Consider the following 17,574-nt stretch of genomic DNA (forward strand, 5'->3'; position numbering starts at 1 on the left):
TAAGGGTGGTGCTGAAAAAGACAATTAAGGCATGCTCACTCAGCTTTGGACCAATAAAAGACTTTTTTGGGATGCATTTCCTCCACTTGCGCTGGACTCTGTGAGCGTCACTCACCCCTGTCCCATGCCGCCTGGCCTTGTCAGTGAAGACATCGGGCTGCTGGCGCTGAAGTTTCCCTCTAAGCCCGGGTACCTGGGGCAAGAGTCGGCGGACGGCGGGAGAAACTCCGAGCTCGCCCTGTTGTGGACGCTGCCGGTGTTGCAGTAAACGCCTGAAACCAAGGAGAACATGATACACTGAAGCCGTAATACAAACCTGGGTACCATCAAGGGAGCTTTCAACACTCGGCTCGCACTGAGTTTCAGGTCAGCTGATGATGATACCATATGCCACCAGTCACACACACACACACACACAGGCAGATGCATACAGAAACACATACATACATACATACATAATGGCCATTCCATACGTTTTAAGGTATAGGTTTGGCCACCGCTGATAAGAACACAGTCCTCCTGGGGCATTTTCAGAATTAAACACTGACACGCTTGTTTCACCCTGAATAAACATAGCTTGTAGTGTGCCATTTGAGGCTTTTCCCTCAAAGTCTTCTGGGTAAAACTGCAAGTAGTCTGAAGTAATAGACATGGACAGCTCTCCTGGACACTCTCTCTCCTTCTTTGCCAACTGAGCCTCAGTGTACCTGACAGTTTCTTGATCCCCGTTCAGCCATTGAAAAAGAAAGAAAAAGAGGTTGGCTGGGAAACCGGTTTGGAGAAGCTGAAGGACAGGCGGGGAGAGGGCCAACTTGCCCGCAGTCAGTGCCCGGTAATTGGACAAGGTAAACACTGGCATGATGAGCTATCATCGAAGGAATGGGAGAGGAGGGAGAGGAAAGGAGCAAATGAGGCCATGGGAGAAAATGAAAGAGACAGCTTAACAGCCCAGGTGTTTGGTCTATTACCCCGGCTCGGTTTTTATTCGTTTCCAGAGAGGCGTTGGGAGGCTAAATGCAGATTTCCACCGCATTTGCTACCGTTTTCGCCCGCGCATACCTGTAAAGTCGTCTAAGCCCGGCACAGGCGAGCCGTTTCCTCGGTGGGAGGCGGCCGAGCTGTGGAGATGCTGCCTCGCCAGGCAGTCAGTCAACATGTCAGATTCCAGCATCGAGTGCACTTGAACCTGTCAAACACACAATAAACACATACTTACATAGATGCAGTCGAGAGAAAACGGCTTATCAAGAGTAAAATGGTACGTTTAGTGTTGCGTGCACGTGTGTGAGCATGTGAGGATGCCTGCCTGTGTGTAAAGATGAGTGTAAAAAGCTGCAGCCTAGATGTCCAACACAGCATATTTTGCAGTTGGGAAAATGCAACTCCCATTTTGAAAAGATTCCCTTATTTTCTTTTGATTGCATAGATCAGTTGAAGATGCAGCAAATTTTCTTCAAGAGAGTTTTCTCCTGTTTGTTAAAAAAAAAAAAAAGAAAAGAAAAAAACAAAAAGCTTGTACCAGATGCCTGGCTCTTATTTTGCTTTGTGATTCAGCTTCATGAGGTACAAAATCCAGAAAGCTTGTTTGACAGGATTATTCCAAAATGTTCTAACAATGTTTGGGCAGAACAATTTACTTCATTATCCGGTGTTAACAGAGCATCCCACAGGAGTTTCCACAACAATTCATCAACAGCTCCGCGACTTGAAAGAAACCGGCGAAGGACACCCAAGAACCACAAAAAAACGGTACGAATAATCAGCTTTAAAGACAAAAAAAAAAAAAAAAAAAAAAAAACGCTAACCCAAACCAAACCAGTGTTTATGAAGATGTGGTCTTCAATAGCTGTCAGTCTGAAGAAAATCAAAACTGTGAGGAGCTGAATTTATGCTTGTTGTTTCAAAGTCCCATCCAGGCCCGCAGGGATTACTCCGGTCCAGGGTGTGTTAGCCATGTCACAACTAACAGGCACACGTGGTTCAGTTTAAAGCAAACAAGGCATGGGAATACACACAGAGGCCCAGTGTCACTTATGGTCCATAGAAAACAAACAAGACCCAGATAACAGTGAACAATAGGCTCCCTATTCTGACTTCCAGGGAGTGTGTGTGTGTGTGTGTGTGTGTGTGTGATACTTTGTTGTGTTGTATTTCATCCTACTGAATCATAAACACTCTCTCTCTCTCTCTCTCTCTCTACTCCTCTGCACACAAACTCCCCCTTCATCTCCTCCTCCTCTCCCTCACTCTCTCGCTCCCGCTCTTCATTAAACCTGAGTTTTGTCCCTCCAGGAATTCTCTCTCCTGCTGTCACTCTCCCCGCGCTCCTCTCTCATTAACAACATTGCAATTCTGAGTCCTTTTTTTTTTTTTTTTTTTTTTTTTTTGTGCGCTAAAACACACAGGCAAAAACAAATGAAAACACGGATTTTGCTTAGATAAATAAGAGGTAAGAGAGGTGGGCTTCTGAATGGAGAGTCATGGAAAGGCCGGGCGGGTGAAAAAGACGCTTCACTTCTAATTGCTCTGATGGAGTTTAAGAAAAAGTCATAACCCCCAAATCACATCCAGGCTCCTGTCACTTCCTTCTACATTTGTACGACAATAGAAAAAAAACAAATCTATCTCAGCTCTTATTAGCATGACTGTCTTATGAGCACATGTTTGCACATCTCTTATTTATGCTCTAATCCTACAACTATTATCTTTTCTCATGCTTTCATGTTATATAGAATTTTCCATGTTTTTCTTAATGCACAAAGCTCAGAGTTTCTTATCTATTGGTGCGTTCTGCTGGTATTTTGTCCACAATGACAATGCTATTTTTTAATTTTTTTTTTTTTTTTACACAGTTTCATTGCTACACTGGGGATATTTCTGCACAGAGGCTGATATTCAATATCTTTAAAGTTCACAATTTTCATGCCAAATAAAACTTCAAGCGTCTAGTTTTTTCCCTCTTTGAATTGTATTCTTTTCACGGTTGAAAAGCCTCTGACACAGCATTCAGACCACCGTGGGACAGGGAAATTCTCCACTGCAACTAAAACTAATGAAATTATGAATCCTAACTTTTCCAGTGCAGGGGAAACTCTAGAGTGCTTCGCTGCCTTTAAACAAAGAACCAATTCCCAAATAACATTACTTAACAGTTAAATAAACAGGCTGCATTCAAAGAAAATAAAACGTCATTACAGATTTGACGGACTGTTTTGCTGTGGTTTCGGATCAGGGGGGAAGACAAAATGTAATGTAATAATGTATCATTATCAATAATCAAAATGAAAATAATCTTCCCAATATATTATCACTATGACATATTGGTCTAATCCCAGTCTAAATAACCCCCTTGTTAATCTCTTATTTATATCCTCTCCTTCTTTGAATTATCATATTACTACTTGCAGCAGGGATAATTCAAGTCTAATATAATATAATATAATATAATATAACCTGATCTAATCTAATCTAGTCTGATCTAATGCTATCTAATCTAACCTAATATACGTCATCTAGTTTAATCTAGTTTAATCTAGTTTAATCGAATCGAATCGAATCTAATCGAATCGAATCTAATCTAATCTAATCTAATCTAATCTAATCTAATCTAATCTAACCTACTTTGATCAAATCTAATCAGATCTAATCTAATCTGATCTGGTCCAATCTAATCTAATCTAATCTGATCTGATCTGATCTGATCTGATCTGATCTGATCTGATCTAATCTAATCTAATCTAATCTAATCTAATCTGACCTGATCTGATCTGATTCAGTCTAATCTAATCTGATCCAGTTTGATCTAATCTAATCTAATCTAATCTAATCTAATCTAATCTAAGAGAGACCCTGCTGCTTGTTTTTGGGGATACGAGCCCGAGCTAAAAGTCCAAACAGTGACCATGGGGGTGCGTTTGGTACCTTCATGTCCCGCTCCTGCAGCCCCTTGGCCGAGTGGGCCTTGACGTGCTTGCGCAGCGAGCTGGGGTCCGTGTAGCGCTTCGTGCATCCCGGGATCTGACAGGCGTACGGCTTCTGTGAACGACCACAACAGGAGGAGGTGAGGAAGAACGAGCAGATGAAGAGAGAGAGAGAGAGAGAGAGAGAGAGAACACAGGCATGCAGGGCAGAACACTGTACTTTGAAGTGTGTGTGTCTTCATATGTGCGTGTGTGTGTGTGTGTGTGTGTTTATGTTCCAAAATGAGACATCCAAAAACATGACACCTACTCTTACGAAATGAAAACAAATCATGGGACTTTTTTTAAGGACTGGAAGTAACACTGCAAGGAAAATTCCATCCGCAGATACACTCACACTCTTATATCATCGGCGTGTGATGTTCACTGCATTCCAGCTCTTACTTTGCAATATGAAATGTTGCAATTTACTTTTTTTTTTTTTGTTCCTCTCAACCTGCCTCGTCTTATTCTGCTTCCCTGAGCGATTACCTAAATTTCCTGGAACGGCTTTCCACAAGGCCCGAGCGACAGGCGTGAGCTTGTTGCGTTCGGCTGTGGCTCTCTCACACACACACACGGAGGCGTGGAGAGCAAAACGTGATTTTTACGCCACACACTCCTCTGATTGGGGAAGAAAATTGCGCCGTCGTTTATGACTGAAATATACATCCTGCTGTCACTTTTCAGAGCTTTGACCAATGAAATCTCACTCTGTCGCAAAGGCCTGGGTGTGACTGAGCCCATTTGGTTGTAGTTTTTGAATATTAACATCTTAAACATTGATTTTTGCTTCATAGTTTAAAAAAATAAAAACATTTTACATATATGCTGTATCTGCTGGTTGCAAAGCTTCACTTCTCATGTATGAATTCACCCTCAGGTGTTCCCCATCGATATCTGGGATGTGAAACATGTTTCTTGTTTGTATTTCACTCAGAGTTGTGGTCTGTTTTGCCGTGGGAAAATGCTTCCTGAGCATCAGAGAAGGATTTGGGCTTTTTTTTTTTTTTTGAGAGGAGAAGGAAAAGGGTTTAGTGGAAATCAGGGCTCAGTGTGTACATCACAACGTTAAGCGCCAGGATTACACAGTAACACTGGACACGGGGTCAGATAAGATTGAATATAATTGTGTTTACCAATAACACAAATATAAGTCCAGTTGATTCTGAGTCACGACCAGATGGCTTACAGGTGTAACGCTGTATACAGCAGTCTTATGAAGGATAAATATTTAAGACGCGGCTGCTTGGCGTGACAAGTGAACTAACAGAGAAAGGAAGGGTATGTAGTTTTTGTAAACATTTTGGATAATGTGCTCCTCGGCTGAGAATTGTGTACACTACCTTTAATCTGCAGGCTTCAGGAAAAGGAAGAGAGAAAAAGAATTAAGTGTGTATAAAAGGCAGCTGATTTAATTGCTGCTTACTGCTTACAATTTTTTATCCTAATATGATAGAGCATTTATTTGGGCGATTAATTCCTTTGCAGTTACAATATACCCTGTAGCAAAGGTTTTTAAATTATAATAATAAAAAAAATCAAACATGGGCATCAAGAGAAGCTTTTTTGTGTGTGTTTTAGATGATTTCCTATTTCCCATCCATTAATAGCATGGAAAAAAATTATATTTACAGAGGGCAAACGTTGGTTGCAGCTGACATATTCAAAATGACATATATAATAATAAACATCAGGAATTATTTTTTTTCCAACATTCTGCGTGGAAGCTGTTCTCTTGTTCCCGAAATTCAGAGGGACTTTCAACATCTCAGTTTTCAGGATCTACTGCAATGATATCATCGTTTTTGAGCAGATATCAGTGCGGCTGAGCAAATGCACTCATGTCTTTGGATCTGCTGCCAAGCAATACAGGTTTTCCCTGTTTTAATTATTCTGTGTTTAACCAGGTGGAGTGAGTTACAGCTTTATGAAAGGACAACAGTGCAACGAGCATGTGAGTATGCATTCTCTTAAGTATTTTGAATTCTGTGGCAATTATATTTATGTACAAGCGTCGTACAGAAACATAGCAATTAAACACAATGACCTGTCTTGATTTTATGGCATAGGTAGGGTGAAAATCAGGAATATTTTTGAGTGGATTCAGCATATGCAACTACTCTAAAATGGATCTGGCGGCAGAACAAGCGCTTCTGTGATGTCGTTTTCTTGCAAAATTGGGTATTATTTTCATCTTGTGGGGTTGTTTGTGGGGGAAAAAACATTCTCTGGGCAGCGTGCCCACAGCCCCCCAGGACTGACGAGTACCTGCCTGCTTCCACACGCAGCGCTATACGTACTGTTCACTTCTTACACAAATTCCAGATTGATTGCATTTGAAGCGGGTTAATCCATTCGCAATATTGTAGCCTTGAGTTTTCCTAAACAGAAATTTATTACGCACGTGTCAGCATGCAGTTAGGCCCGTGTGGTTCGGAATTATGAAAACGGTGAAAAACATAAATCCACAGAGATTTAACAAAGTTTCCCATTTGATGGTAGAACTCAAAATGTTGTGACCAAAGTGTTAAATTAAACTAAGACATGCTGACAGAATTCAACAGACAGGAGCTGATCACCTGGGATTCTTTGGAGCAAATCTATCTTAATTCATCAAATTCCCTCAAACTGATTTTTTTTCATACACCATTTTCAAACACTATTTCTGTTCTTTAACATGCATGCATCAGATTATGCATTTTTGTTGATATGTCATGCTTCTTTTCATGTTATGGGAACATATCGATAATTTTCTGTGTTATATTCTGTATGCATTTTATATTGTTCATGTCAGCACTAATGCAAACTTTGCAAAAAAAAAAAAAATAGGAGTATCTTTGGCGGCATTATTTACTGAAAATGTACTGTCTGATTTTTAATTTGTCATACAAAAGAGGTATGGGGATTATTCATCTTTTTATGTTGAGGGAAGACAGAATTGAACATACATGGGTCTGTTTACAGTTAGAAAAAAATGGCACTGATGGGAAATAGGGCCTGGGACCGAGGGTTGGACCTCATGATTCACCACAGATACATCTGAGCAATTTTGTGTTTGGATAATAAGCCTCTTAGCATCTCTTATTGTCCCTGAGCACACCAGCTAACACTGTAGAAGCTACTGTCTATAGTGTAGTATAGTCTTATATTAACCTTAACGGCTCCCTTCTTTGTAAACACACATGGTTTTATTTACATTCACAATGTCTCCCCATTCAAATATTGTTTGTGTGCTCGAGAGCTAATAAACATGTTGCATGCATTTCCCTCCTCAAAAGGCATTTGCAGAGCCTTATTTTGGAACGTTTTGAAAATTGCATTGTTTAAATCAGCATGTGTAAAATGCAGTGGCGTGCTGGAAGAATACGTTATGTACAAAATGCTGGGACAATAGCATCGGTTTCCCACACGGTTGGGTTAACATTTGTGTCTTTGCTAAGTCAGTCTGCAGAAACGACTCTAAAAAACAGCTGTTCAGGTGACCTCAGCTGACTTTTCTTGACAAATAACCCACAATGTTTTGAAGTAGATGCTACAATCAATAGCTTTGTGTGTCACAGTGAAATTAATTTGGAAACAAATCTCCCTCGGCACACTATTCACTACGGCTGACTTGCACTGTTAACATTTCTGAAGTGACCACCAGCCACATCACAACATGTTTTGTAGATATCTCTCCTCTTCCAGCCTGGCTGATATATATGTCCAGACGTTATTTGTGTGCAGCCAGTTCTCCCCTGGACCTCCGTGACGGTGCCAGACGCGGCTGATTTTTGGCTGAGATTCGTGACGCAACTGCAAAACCTTTATTAGCCAGTGCGAAACCACAAAAAGGGGAAAATTACTTTTTCCTCTTGTAATACCAGCGGCGCGCGCAATGCACAGCTCCATCTTATCCTTGTAATAGGAGATCTGATTTGCAGGATTACCACTTAATCCTCATCACTTGTCAGTCTGAGTTGAAATATCTGTGGTTTATAGAATAAATCTGCAGTACGTATGTATTTGCACAAGGAATGCTTAGGCTGTATATCATGTAATTATTAATGGGAGAAAATAGAGAGAGGGGAGTAGAGGAGAGTGGCACTTCCAAGTAAAGGGATTTAATGTGTGCACATGTGCATGTGTGTGTGTGTGTGTGTGTGTGTGTGTGTGTGTGTGTGTGTGAGTGAGTGCCTGCACGCGCACTGTTCACTTTAACATACCCTTTATATCATCTAACACACATAATAGACAAATAACTCTTGTGCAATAATGTTGAATTCTAAGTATTTAAACACAGATGGTGTGTGTAAAATATATATAAGATATCATGATAATGCTGTGTAACTTAAAGCTGCACTAGAGTATTTTTCTGACCACTAGAGGGTGCTGACAGCTCCATTTGTAAACACACAGGAGAGACTATATTGACATACTGGACGTGTATACCTGCCCTTCCCACCACTGATTGGCTACGACTTGTTGCCTTCGTTGGTCAGGCTGGTTAAGTGAAGGGTTAAGGTCAGTGAGGTTAATCAGAGGCAGAGTAGGGGCGGGTCTTCCCGGCCAGCGTGCTGTGTATGCACGTCCAGGATGTCAATTTAATATCGTGAACATAAACACAGAGACAATCCTGTTTCCGGGTTCATGTTAGGCTGCTTGTACAAAAGTTAAGTAAAAAAAAAAAGAGTTTTCTTTTTTTCATGGAAATGAGGGATACATTTCACTCTCACAAGGCTCCTGTTGGATTCTTATTATATTATTATTTTGTCTCTGACCACCGTTTTGAAAATGTGATGAAGCTGCAGACGTTCAGTGACAAAGGTAAACAACAGCTTTGAGTGAACGTTTTCCGTGTGTCTTTGCAGTGCTGATTGCAGCAACAGAGGCACTCACTCAGCCGATCTGAAATTTCGATGTTCATCTGAAGCATGTGACGTTTCAGAGACACTTTGAATGAGGTTGAAGAGGTAAGGGGGTGAAGTGGAAGGGAGAGAGCCCTCCTTTGTACCCCCAATTTTATAATCTTGGGTACAAAAGTCTCCACAAAGCACAGGTTAGTTTCAGGATTGTTTCGTATGTGTTTAGTCCACTCAGTCAGTCAGGTGGAGTGTGGCATGGACTTTGTATGTTTGCTGCCCACTGACCGTGTCCAGGTGGGTGCGCTGGTGTTTGGCCCGATCGCTGGAGTTGCTGAAGGCCTTGAGGCAGCCGGGGTGCTGGCAGATGTATGGTTTCTCTCCCGTGTGGCTCCTCAGGTGGATCTTTAGGTTCTCCAGCCGTGAGAACGCCTTGGAGCAACCCTCGAACTGACAAAAGAGGTATAATGAGCTTCACATCCACATGAGACGTGCACTTGAAAATAACGGCAACGGCTCTGACAGAATGAGTGACAGCACAAAATTAAAACACTTTTTAATGGATAACTTTTTCATGCAAAGCTGTAATATTCAAAATGCCAGAGGTTAGATTTAAGGAAAGACCCAAAGATCTTTGTTGGCAACTTTAAATGATGCATCAGAAGTAAACAGAAACAGGAATGATTGAGGAATGTCCTGAGCCAGATTTAAAGCCAGGACATCCTGTGTGTGTGTGTGTGTGTGTGTGTGTGTGTGTGTGTGTGCCTGTTGCTGAGTTATAGGCATTGACCACCAATAGGGTCATTACTTATTGCACATATTAGTTGTTGGCTGACAGATTTATGTCACTTGAATAGATTGAATTTTAACATCATATTTTTCCCTCAAATTGGATAAATAACATTTAGGGACTATGTATACACACATACACATACGAATGGAAGTTTGGACATATAATTTAAATGCTTTTACACACACACACATCCACCGGCACACAAACACACACAGAGAAAGTTAAGTGTGCGAGAATCTGTGGTAGGTTCTGGTAAAAGCGTTTCTTTTGGACCGGAGCCAGACGAGAAGCAAATATCACACACTCAGCAGGCAGGCACCTCGCCTGATGCCTCACAGGCAGCTGTGCTACACACTGCATGCCATACCGAGGATTTACAGAGCTGTAACTTCACAGAAATGTGAGACGCTTAGTCGCAGACAGTTCACCATCTCAAATGTCACCGATTTTAAATTAATGAGTTCATAATAGATCCTGAGTCAAAGTTTGTCAGCAGATGTGTGTTTTGACCCGTCTGAACGACCAAACCGGGGGAGTTTGTGAGTGCAGGAAAGTTTAGAGAATGTGAAAGTCAGCTGACTCTGGACTCTTCCGATACCGTAAAACAACACATCTGGCATTTCAGGTTGATCAGAACAAACACTGAGAATTATTAGCAAATGTGTTGCTCCAAAATGTGGTCTTTAGTTGATTTCTGCTTGATAATCCATAGTTTAAAAAAAGCATGACACCTACTCTCATAAAGTGACTGATACAGGCCCAACAGGCCAGTGATGGTAGACCTATGTATTACAAAAATTATAACACTTTTCCCACATGCCATTCCCCATATGTTAGAGATTTTTTAAGATTCAGTTTTTACAATGAGTTTATAATATTTTGGAAATTACTCCTCAAATATTAGACGTCTTGATACTTGGCTGCTTAACACTTGACTTGATTCTCATGGTGTACACCTACAATATAATGTATTTAATCCTATTCAAAGCAGCCCACGGGGAAATAGAGACTGTTTTTCTACCCGGTGTTCATTCCAGGTTTTTATTTGGTCTCACTAATGAGTCAATAAATGTCACCCAGCTCATTTAGTTTAACAAGCATTAACATAAAGCACTCTGCATTGTGGTGTTTTAATTCGTACAAGCCTAAACGTGCCTGTGCACAACAAAAAAAAAAAAAAAAAAAAAAACAGAAGTCAAGACTGACGGTTTAAAAATGGAGAACTGCGGTGCTGATTTAGCTGATCTGTTTACATCAACATCAGTCATATGCAAATACATACCTACAGGTGCCCAAACACACACACACACACGCTGATATGAAGATATGCCCCGGGAAATTGGGGATATAACACATCGCATATCAGAGGAATCAAATAATCCCACAGACATTTCAGCTGAAACATTTAGTGGCTTCGTGTCGACTGAGCACCAGGTAGGCCTACTGACGTTTGGCTTGTTTGAAAGGAAGTGTTGGAACAGCGAGAGTCTGCACATGCATCCAATCTCGCCCGTTACAATTTACCCCATGGCTACTGCAGTTAAAAGGCTATGAAAAAATAAAACAAATGAAACTATATCCATACGATTATATATGCCTCCTAAGAAGAAACACATTTCCCGTGTCTTTTGCGGACTAGAAAATTAAGCCCAGCTTTATCTAAGCTCTCAGATGTAATAGTTTATGTACTTTATTTCCCCAGAATGCTTGCATGTATGCCATTCCCAACAAGCCCCCGTTACCAAAATATTCAGTTTTCATACCAGAGAATGTTCTTTCCTTTATTTTTACATACCACAGGGATGATACAAGTATGGATTTGAACAACGTCCAACATACTTTGCACTATTCCTCACTCTTTATTTCTCTGACATTTCAAAATCATGCGGATCTTTCTTGCAGGTTTAGGTTTACCTAGTAAGTACCGAGCTATTCGTTCAGATTATTATAATTGGTAATGTTTGCCATGTTAGATTTAGATGGGTTTTAGTATACAAATTCTCTGCTCTGATTTCTGCTGTGGGCCCCATCTGTCATCTCCATATAAAAAAAAACAAAAAAAAAAACAATCCGCAATATCCAAAAATGTCGATCCAGCACTGGAAGACATGCATGGATGATTCTTCCATGATAAATGGGAAAAAAGCCTTGGGAACTCCTGTTTGCGGCCTGAATAATAATAATACTCTGTCAAATCTGACGCTGACGTTATGAGCTGGTCAATAAGCCTGAATTCATTAACAAACACTAGCTACATTCATAAGAAATATTAATTTTCCATTGCTGCACCAGGAATGACTTAATTTTCATGTTTTGGCCCGGGTGGTTTATGAAAATGAAATGACTTCTTCCACATCATGATGTTATTCACGCATTTGAAGCGTGACTAACAGCTCTTTTTTTTTTCTGAGGTGATGGTTTCCGCACTTTATTTAATCTCATTAATCTGTTAGCAAGCAACACTCCTCGGTAATGTATTTACAAGCTGGCAACAGATTAGGTCATTTTAATGAACTAATTCAATTTAATAGGAAGTGTGTCGCTGAGTTTGAATTTCTGAATGAGTTACTAATCAGAGGCGCGGTGTGATGACAGCGGCAGAGTCGCCGGGGGATTACACAGAGTTACTCACAGCCGCTGGTCAGGCCCAGGGAGGGATTTGGCACCGAACACGAGGTCATCATGGGACAGACGCCGTGTTCGGCCCTCGGGAATCGCCCAGGTTGTGTTTCAGAAAATGACTCATGACAGAAGTGATGGAGTGTGATGCTGTGCTGGGGCCCAAAGGCCAGCGCTGCGATTCTTAATGCACAAACCTCATGGCCTCGCTCTCGTTGGGGACCCGATTTGCCTTCATCTTGTCTTCAGTGTGGACATCTTTGGATTTCTCCAAATAATATACTTTCATTCTTTCTGTCTTTCTTTACTTCTTTCTTTCCTTTTGAAAGGTACCCTCTATATGTTTCAAAAGTCCTATCAAAGGTCCAGGGATTTTGAAAAAGTTGAACAGACATGAGGTGGTCAAACAGCTTGTACAGGATGTTTTTTTTTTGTTTTTTTTTTTTGCTCTGTTCACTGTGCATTCCTCAGGGTCAGCTGTTCTGCTCTTGGTCTTGACCTCAGATACCTTTGTTCTTATTCTTGCTTCAGCTGACATAGAAATGCAATATATGCACATATGGGGGATTTCCATATTTGGCATGTAGGACCATGTTAAAAACACTTTGATATATGGACACATGCCTAATATCACTAGTGCATGCATCCTCCCCACATATGGTGAGCAGGTTTGAGTATGAAGAAAATATCTTGTTTTCATACCTTAGTTACATACAGAGTCAGGGTCTTTGCAATTTTTTTTTTTTTTTAAATCTGTCTTTTTTAGGCTTTAAATGGATGATTTATGGTCAGATGTATGCTGACAGATGGACCTTGTCTTGAATAAGTCATAAAATATCACTGCAGTAAAACTCGGCTTTTACATAATTAAATACCAGCTACCAACTCTTATTTTGTGATGATTAATAACTAAAACTTTTTATTCAAGCAATTAATTAAAATCCATGCATCCATTTTTCATACTGGCTTGTTCCTAATCATGGATATAGAGAGCTGGAGCAATGGGTATAGAACTTTTCAATAAAATTAAATAACTATAAAGATTATTGGAGTTATTTTGATGTTTATCTAAGTTAAGGTATTTGTCAGAAGATATTTATTGGGTGCTTGGATGCTCAAAGCAACAGACACATCCTCCATTCATTCGACAGAGCACATGGCCACTTTTCCTCCTTTGGCATACATGAGTAAGGGAAACCTGTCATCAGGAGAGGAAACCATTTGATCATCCCACTCTCTCAGACACCGTCTCTTCATCGCTGACTGCACTGTCTGAAACGTGTGACGACTTATGCATACAAATGCTGCTCAAACACATTTGACCCTCAAAATGGTCCCTGCACATACTGAGGGGAAAATAGAGGTGGGAAAGATTAGGTAAGTCTTTAGAAACACAGCGACAGGAAATGTTTGGGTGGTGCCGTTTGCCAAGGTTGCCAGTTTGATTCCTACATGGCTGGATAAATTGTGGGAGACTGGACTGAAAAACACGCTCCCCTCCCTCAGTTACTGGCGAGCTGCCCTCGAATGAGGCACTTAAAGTAAAAATCCCCCCCTCTGATAGTCTCACACTGTTATATATCATCAATCTGAGTGGTTCGCTGCATTCCACAGATTCTTTCGCGATGAAATGCTGTATTTCACCATTTCAGTATCCCTGCTTCCCCTAAACCTGCCTGTCTACTTCACTTCAGTGAGTGGTGTCCTACGTTTCCCAGAATTCCTTTTGACGGCCCCCGCAGAGCAGGCGAGAACTTGTTGCTTTTACCTGTGGCTTATATTTACAGGTGGAAAGAGCAACGAGCGAGGGTTTTTTCCAGCTGAGAAAAAGCGAGATTCACGCTCCTTCTGTCTTGCGGCTGCATGGCATTCTGGTCTACTGAGGCTCCTGTTGATGCATAAAATATTTCTTCTTTCTGTGATGGATTTTTCCTGGCATAATTGTTGAACATCAATGCAAAACGATGGCTTGAGAAAGAAGGCTTTGTTTTGAACCTGATGACATTATTTTTGCTATTAAATCCTATTGTAGCTGCACTGGAAATCTCATCATATTGTCTGCTTTTATCCAGCTATCCACAGAAATAAGAAAAATGCACCACCAAACATTATGATGGTTCCAGAATTGCAAAGTGCATCAGCAATACCAGCTTTTTTTTTTTTTTAACAGTGTCAAAGCCTTTTAAGGTGAATTTTTCCTTGAGCTGAGCCTCTCCAGTGGAGCTGCTTAGATGGTCAACAGCACTGGGGAAGCTCCCAGGTGCGAATGTGTTTAACTGTGTGACTGTGAAATGGAGCATTGCTGAAAAAATTGTGCATGCTCAGTCAATCTTCCTTGGATAAATAAAGGTCAAAAGGGTAATGTTCAATCCAGATAACGTGGGAGTGACTCACCATGCATTTATTGGGCTTTTCCCCCGAATGGACCCTCATATGGATGAGCAGCTTGTAGCGGGCGTTGAAGGGCTTGTGGCGGCGCACGCAGCCGGCCCAGAAGCAGGCAAACACCTCCCCTTTGCGCTGGTCGATGTGCACCTTCTCGATGTGCCTGACCAGCTCCTCCTGATGGCCGTACGTGGCACTGCAGTCGATCCAGCGGCACGGCTGGCCCTGTTGGCTGCCTGCGGTGTCCTCTCCTGGTGCAGACAGCCCCGGGGAATGAAGAGGGGACTGGGTGCTGTCCTGACCAGGGTGGCTCTGCCCCCTGTGGAGCGGCTGGCCCAGATGAAACAGCTCCCTCTGCTGGTTGTTGAGTTGAAACGGTTCCCCCTTACAGGGCAGGAAATCATCCGCTGGCTCTTGTTTTATTGCATGATACTCGTCCTGAAGCTTCTGCTGTTGCTGGGACGCCTTGTTGAGGGGCATCTGGGCGGCGAGGGCACCACTGTGAGGCAAGGTGGAGGTCAAAAATAACGATGAGGAGGTGGAGGAAAGGGAGGATGAGGGGGGGCAGTAGGGAGGAGAGGTGGAGAGCATGTGGGAAATAGGGAGGCGGGGCTGGGGGTAGCTATCACGCCACTGGGTGCTGGTTTTTGGATCTGTGTGTGCCGAGGGAGCAAAATCATCTAAAGATTTATTTATGTGCGATCCGCTAGTCTTACAGGAGGAGCAGAGGAGAGAGGAGAGGTCGCGGCCCAGGGAGGTGAGGGACAGGGAAGTCCTTGGATGGCAGCACATACTGAGACCCCCTGAGTGGAGGGACGGCACTGTACGGCAGAGGCCGCCGGGCGACACCGGCGCCTGGAGGTCCTCGACATCTTCAAACACGCTGCCGAACCCCGGAAGAGTCAGCTGGACGTCTGGAGGTCCGAGGTCCGGGGGCCACATTGTAGCCCCCGCCCCCTTTGTTCCAGCAGGGGAGTCTTTTTGTAAAATTGTTGATGCTGATGACGACAGACGAGACCAAAACCCACTTTATGTATCCAACGTAAGCAAAACGTCCTGGAGCATCTTTCAATACTCAAATGTGATTAAGCTGAGTGTGAGTCAGTTGACGTGCTGCTGCTGCGCCTCCTCATTTGAAACCAGGTTTTGTGTAATCTTCCGTCACATGGTCCAGACGTCTGCAGCAATCTCTTGTGCACTGTGGGAGACACAAAGCGAAAATGAGTGAGTCATTTCTAAGGGCGGGTTGTTTGATGTAAGATACTTCTCTGCACTGGCCTTTATTGATGCATATCTTTTATCTCATCTGATTATTTCTCATTTTTAAATCTTTTTATATGTTTATATGATCCTGCACTGGAGCTTTCACCCCCATGCAGTTGTTCTTATATTGAAATATGATGAGTTTTATAAATACAGAGGTGGTTGATTTTTATTGTCTTTTCACTTCCTCTCTTGAACATTTTGTTTTGTTTAACTGTAAAGCACATCACATTGCATTTGAATGTACAAAATGTGCTCTGTCAAAGACGAAAAAAAAGTTTGGCTTGGTTTGATATACAGGCCTATAGACATGAAATATCTGTGGATGTGCACATTTTACTGGAGTTATGCATCTGTCTACAATTGTGGATGTTTTTGGATCTAATTGACATAATTGACACGATCTGGCGTCCGGCCCAAACACTTCTGGAACTGGATTGGGTGGAGTGTGTACGCAGTCGCATGTGGCTCGCATACTTGATGAAGACTAGATGTCAAAATACTGTATGTTAAACAGTATTTTGTGGAAAAAACATATTTTAGGAGCACTGAGACAGTGAGTGTGCAGTGCACAGAGGTGGAAGTAACTGATTGCATTTACTCACATTACTGTAATTGAGTAGTTTTTTTTTTTTTTGGTGTACTTGTACTTCACGACATGTTAAATCATATCCAGTGACAGATTGTGGAACCTTTCACAATAAAATGTCAGTCAGCAAAGATGAGAAGAGGGATCTGGTTCTTCTTTCTGTCATTTCCAAATTACGCAATGAAAAATCGCAGATGGTCGATGGAAGCGAGGATCGTTTAGACTCAGCTGGTGCAAACGTGGAATAAGCATTTAAAAAAAGGGGAATAATATCAGTGAGCTGCTCTGATGACGAGAAACATGTAGATTCAACCATCATATTATGTGCTTATTCCACAGGATCCTCATTTCAATCAACCCTCAGTAGTTTTGCGAAATGCACCTTTAAAAGAATCTCATTTTGAAGTATGTTCTCTCCTCCTTTTCTAACAGCATGGAAAAGATTGCACCTAACACAGTGACTGTTTTGAGTGACTTTTACCTCCACTAGATTTTAAATGAGCTACTTTTTACATTTACTGCAGTAGAGTTTCACAGCAGTACTTCTAATTAAGTAAAATATCAGCAAAGTGACAGTACGTCTACTTGAGTAGCAGTTTGTAGTACTCTTTCCACGCCTGGCCATGTGTAAGGAATCACTTTCAAACACAGAAATCACAGATACGCAGCACATTAGCCCTCTCTGTAAACAGATCACACAACAGCTCCATATTTTACATTCGCTTGCGTGACTCAGAATTTATTTATACAACAAAATGCTTCGACTCGGGCCAGCGTGACAACCTGCCAAGGCGTGAAAAGGGTGAAACGCAGAAACATGAGACCCAGGGGGAAACCGTGTCACACTGCTTATACGTTACTCCCTCCCTCACGTCCACCTCTCAGCGGCTCCGCATCCAATCATTGACAGCAAATGGACCGAGGTGACCAGCGACGACGGTCGAGGATGAAGTCAAACCCAAACAAACATGGCGGGCCGGCCCCCTTGTCAGCGGGCCTCAATCAAACGGCTCTGAGTGTGACGCTGCAGCCCGTGTATATTTGGTTTCCTTTGAGCTGCTGTGGCTGATTCATTATAGCCGGCGTTCAGGCCACCCTCACAGCGAACAGCCAGGCGTTTGT

At 42.0% G+C, this 17,574-nt stretch overlaps 1 protein-coding gene across 1 annotated transcript in view; it reads right to left on the reverse strand.

Annotated features, from left to right (window-relative positions):
• The window catches only part of glis1a (GLIS family zinc finger 1a), a 38,881-nt gene that overhangs the window by 7,085 nt on the left and 14,222 nt on the right, over positions 1–17,574 (reverse strand). Inside the window, exons 2-6 of the mRNA XM_030075299.1 lie at positions 14,610–15,798; positions 9,092–9,253; positions 3,922–4,035; positions 1,060–1,186; positions 116–272 (exon numbers count right to left, since the gene is read on the reverse strand). Coding sequence (XP_029931159.1) covers positions 116–272; positions 1,060–1,186; positions 3,922–4,035; positions 9,092–9,253; positions 14,610–15,542 — 1,493 coding nt within the window. The 5' untranslated portion in view covers positions 15,543–15,798. The remainder of the gene's footprint in view (positions 1–115; positions 273–1,059; positions 1,187–3,921; positions 4,036–9,091; positions 9,254–14,609; positions 15,799–17,574) is intronic.

The sequence above is a fragment of the Myripristis murdjan genome, chromosome 17 (assembly GCF_902150065.1).
Source record: "Myripristis murdjan chromosome 17, fMyrMur1.1, whole genome shotgun sequence".
Classification (NCBI taxonomy): Eukaryota; Metazoa; Chordata; class Actinopteri; order Holocentriformes; family Holocentridae; genus Myripristis; species Myripristis murdjan.